The sequence below is a fragment of the Caretta caretta genome, chromosome 24 (genome assembly GCF_965140235.1).
Source record: "Caretta caretta isolate rCarCar2 chromosome 24, rCarCar1.hap1, whole genome shotgun sequence".
NCBI lineage: Eukaryota > Metazoa > Chordata > Testudines > Cheloniidae > Caretta > Caretta caretta.
The window spans coordinates 17,074,382-17,078,210 of NC_134229.1; the positions used below are offsets into that span (position 1 = coordinate 17,074,382).

General features: G+C 67.4%; 1 protein-coding gene across 1 annotated transcript in view; it reads right to left on the reverse strand.

Moving 5' to 3' along the window:
- Positions 1 to 2,145, reverse strand: part of LOC142070070 (uncharacterized) — a 4,173-nt gene extending 2,028 nt beyond the window's left edge. The window contains exons 1-2 of the mRNA XM_075123047.1: positions 1,954 to 2,145; positions 830 to 1,022 (exon numbers count right to left, since the gene is read on the reverse strand). Coding sequence (XP_074979148.1) covers positions 830 to 1,022; positions 1,954 to 2,145 — 385 coding nt within the window. The remainder of the gene's footprint in view (positions 1 to 829; positions 1,023 to 1,953) is intronic.
- Between the last annotated feature and the right edge of the window lie 1,684 nt (positions 2,146 to 3,829).

Sequence of the window (3,829 nt, forward strand, 5' to 3'; positions counted from 1 at the left end):
CTCAGTTATCCAGATCTCCCCATAATGACCCCTTTCCCTGTTATGCGCTCCCATAATGACCCTCTGGCCCCATTATCAAGAACACCCATAACGACCCCCTGGTGCCCCATTATCCAGATCTTCCCACAACCATCCTCTGGCCCTCCCGCACTATCCAGATCCCCCCATAACCACTCCCCAGCCCCCCAATATCCAGATCCCCCATAACCACTCCGCAGCCCCCCACTATCCAGATCCCCCCATAACCACTCCCTAGCCCCCCACTATCCAGATCCCCCCATAACCACCCCCCAGCCCCGCACTATCCCCCCATAACCAAGGTTCCCCCATCCCATCCCTGTGCCATATACTTGCTGCAGGGGGCGACCCCGATTCTCTGTGGGGTGGAGGGGGGCTGGGATTACACCCCGATCAGCCCTGAACCCTGATCCCTGCAGCCTCCCTGTGACCCGGCAGCCCCCGCTGGGCCCCACCCGCCTCCAACTGCCGTAGAACCTGCCCCCCCCCATGCCAGCCCCGGGTGCCTGGCACCGACCCAGCCACTGTGCAGCACAGGGGGCCTGGGGTCATCCGGCCCCCTCCTGCCGCACGGCCTGGGGCCCCGGCTCCCCTGTTCCAACCAGAGCCTGAGAAACGGCACCTGCTTCCCGTCCGAACTGGCCTGACTCCGCATCCCGCTGTCCCAGCTTGTCAGACCTTCGCCACGCGCCGGGAGGGCCCCGCTCAGAGGTGGGGGTTCCCGCTGGCGGTTCTTACCGACTGGGCTCCCCCTCTGTGACGCCAGATCATGCTGGGCGCCTCTCGCTGGGGCTGCGTCCGCGCCCCAAACCCGCAGCAGCACCCGTCCCAGCCCAGACGCCGGAGCGAGGGGCTCGCACGGCCTCGCTAACACCAGCCGTGTGGCCCTGTCTGGTCAGGCTCTGGAACCCCGACGGGAGCGGCTGCATGGGTGGCTTTAGTGCCGTTATGTGAGTCCGTGGCGGCAGACCCGGGGTCCGCAGGGCCGCACGTTGCTGCTCGAACTGGGGCCGTGGAGGGGACGCTTAGGGCAGGGACGTCCGGGGCCTCCTGCCACGCCTGTAGCAAACCCACCTCTCGGACACGCGGGGAAGAATTCGCCCGTTGGGGCTTCGGTTGGCTTGACTCCGTCTCCCAGGGGCCCAGATGTTTCCCCCCCCCTCCATGTCCGGAGGTCAACCAAAGCACCCTAGCTGACTCTGTGGATGCTCCAGGGCTGGAGCACGGGGGTGGGGGGTGGGCAGAAAGAGGAGGGACGGGGTGGGGGCTTGGGGGAAGGGGTGGAGCAGGGGGGAAGGGGTGGGGCGGGGTGGGGGCTTGGAGGAAGGGGTGGAGGGGAAGAAGCAGGGGAGGGGCGGGAAGAGGTGGGGCGGGAGCTAGGGGGAAACGGTGGAGTTGGGGTGGAGGAGGGGCAGGGCAGGGATGGGTGCAGCGGTGGAGTGGAGGCAGGGTCTGGGGTGGAGCGGGGGTGAGAAGAGGAGGGGCAGGGGGCAGGAAGAGGTGGGGTGGGGGCTTGGGGGAAGGGGCAGAGTTGGGGTGGAGCAGGGGCGGGGTGGAGGCGGGGTCTGGGGTGCAGCGGAGATGGGTCCTTGGGGGAAGAGGCGGGGCCTGGGGTGGAGAGGGGGTCGAGCACCCCCCTGGGAACAGAGGAAAGTGGTGCCTATGGCCCCAAGTTTTCGGTGCAGGCCCCGGCTCCGAGACATGCTGCCGGGGGGCTTGGGGGTTGTTTTTTGCGGTGCAGACACACCCTCTGCGGCCTGTTGTTTCGGTGACAGTGAATTTAGCGAGGCTGGCTTACACCCCCGCTTGCTGCAGTTTCGAGCTCCACGGCGCGCAATCGCCTCGGGGGTAGCGTCCCCGACCCTCCAGGACGGTCCCGGGGCCGCCAGGAATTCAAGGCGAATCTTTCATTAGGGAGTAAGGCGTGTGCCGAACCCTCCAGGAATACGTCCCGTCATCGGGACTGGCCGCCCGGCCTCTGGTGCTGTCGTCAAACGGGGTGGCCCTAGGAAGACGCCGCGCCCAGGTGCATCCCAAGTACCACGTCGTATCCGCTCGCCGAGTTTGATCACAGCGATAAGCGCAGACCCGATTCCCCAGGCAGATCGAAATCCTACCCGCCCACATGTGCCCGGGGGGACCAGGCCCTGAGGCCCCCGGCTGGAGGCCTCGCTGCCCCACAACACCCCACCCCTGGAAAGAGCAGTAGAGGTGGGTCCTCCAGGCTGCCTAGAGAGGCTGCAGGAAAGCAGCCAATCAGAGACCGGCAGGCTCATATAAAAAGGAGCGGGGGACAGAGCTGGTCAGTTGCTGGCTGGAGCTAGAGGAGCAGGACGGGTGCTGGGGTTTGGACCTGGAGTAGGGGGTGCGTGGGCCTGGGGCTCTTCTACCCCCCAGCTACAGTCGGAGTGGCCCAGAGACTGGGCTGAAGACCTGGAAGGGGGTCGGTAATTGCTGAACTTTGTTCCTCCCCAGACAGCGACTCAGCCGGGCCAAGAGTCTCTGGGGCCGAAGCCCTGGGGGCGCTGCTCCGGATCAGAGCCAGCCCGGGAGGGGTGGTCACCAGGGTGCTGACGAGGCCCTGTTGGACTCTCTCCCCCCACAAGGGGTATCTTTCCGGGTGCAGTGGGGCAGGTCGCCCACTCCGGCAGGGGGTGGGGCGGAAGCGGCGGGGGGGGGGGCGAGGCTTGTCGGAAACCTGCAGCTATTTGGGGCGAGGCTAGTTAGGAGCCAGACCGGGGGCAGCCCAGCTGGAAGGAGCAGCCCAGCCGAGCAGTGGGGAGTCTCTCCCTGACGAGCGAGGGAGGAGGACGGGCTCCCAGGGATAGCACCGGGGACAGGGGAGCACAGAGTGAGCTCTGGCCCGTTACCTGCTAGGCTGCAGGCCCCCACCAGAAAGGGCCAAGAAGGTGCAAGGGCCAAGGGGGAGTGGCCCAGGGATCATAGGCAGACAAGGGGAGAGAAGGAGGGCAGAGAGGCTGCTGCTAGAGGATCCCTGGGTCGGGACCCAGAGTAGGGGGGGACCTAGGGGGTGGGTCCCCCCCTTGTACCGCGCCTGGCCACGGAGGAGCGTGGCCCTTACAGACTGCAACTTGCCCCTGACGTGAGGGGCTAGACTTTGGGTTGTGGTTGGCACCTGCGGCGGGTGCAAGCCACAGGACGGCCGTGACCCCCGGAAGGGGGGTGAGGAAAAAGTGGTGGGCACTGCCGGAGGGCAGCATCCTGAAGGGGCCACTGCCGAGCGGGGGAGCAACACGGTCCGAAACAGCGGAGTAGAGCAGACAACGGGCCAGACACCACCTGCAGAGGGCGCTCCGGAGCTGGACTGAGCTAATTCCCGGAGCAGCCAGCAGGAGGCGCCGTGGTGGCGAGCCTGATCCCGTTCCGCAGGCGTGGTCACACACGGGCTACGAGCCGCTCGGCCGGAGGGGCTGAGCCCCTGAAAACCCGCCTGAGAAGGCGACCTGCCAGCAGGGGTCGCCGTGAGCAGCGCGGGGGCTGACGCGGGGCCGGACAGCGGGGGCTGGGCCCCGTGGCACCCTGTCCTCACGGTCGCTGCCGCCATCCTGAAAGACATTCGAGGGGCCCCACGCGAGACGATCAGCCCCGGGGAGACGGTTCCCGCTGGCTGCGGTTCCCCTGCCCCTCATTAGCCCCACAGGGGCCCGGCAGCCGGGCGGGCGTGCGAAGACGTTCCCACCGGGCGGCTGGGCCGATGCAGCGCCGTCCGTCGCGGTCCCTGTCCCCGGACCCTCTCCTCTCGGCAGCAGGCTGGGGACCTCGCTGGCGGGGGGCTTTTCCTCGCTCACCA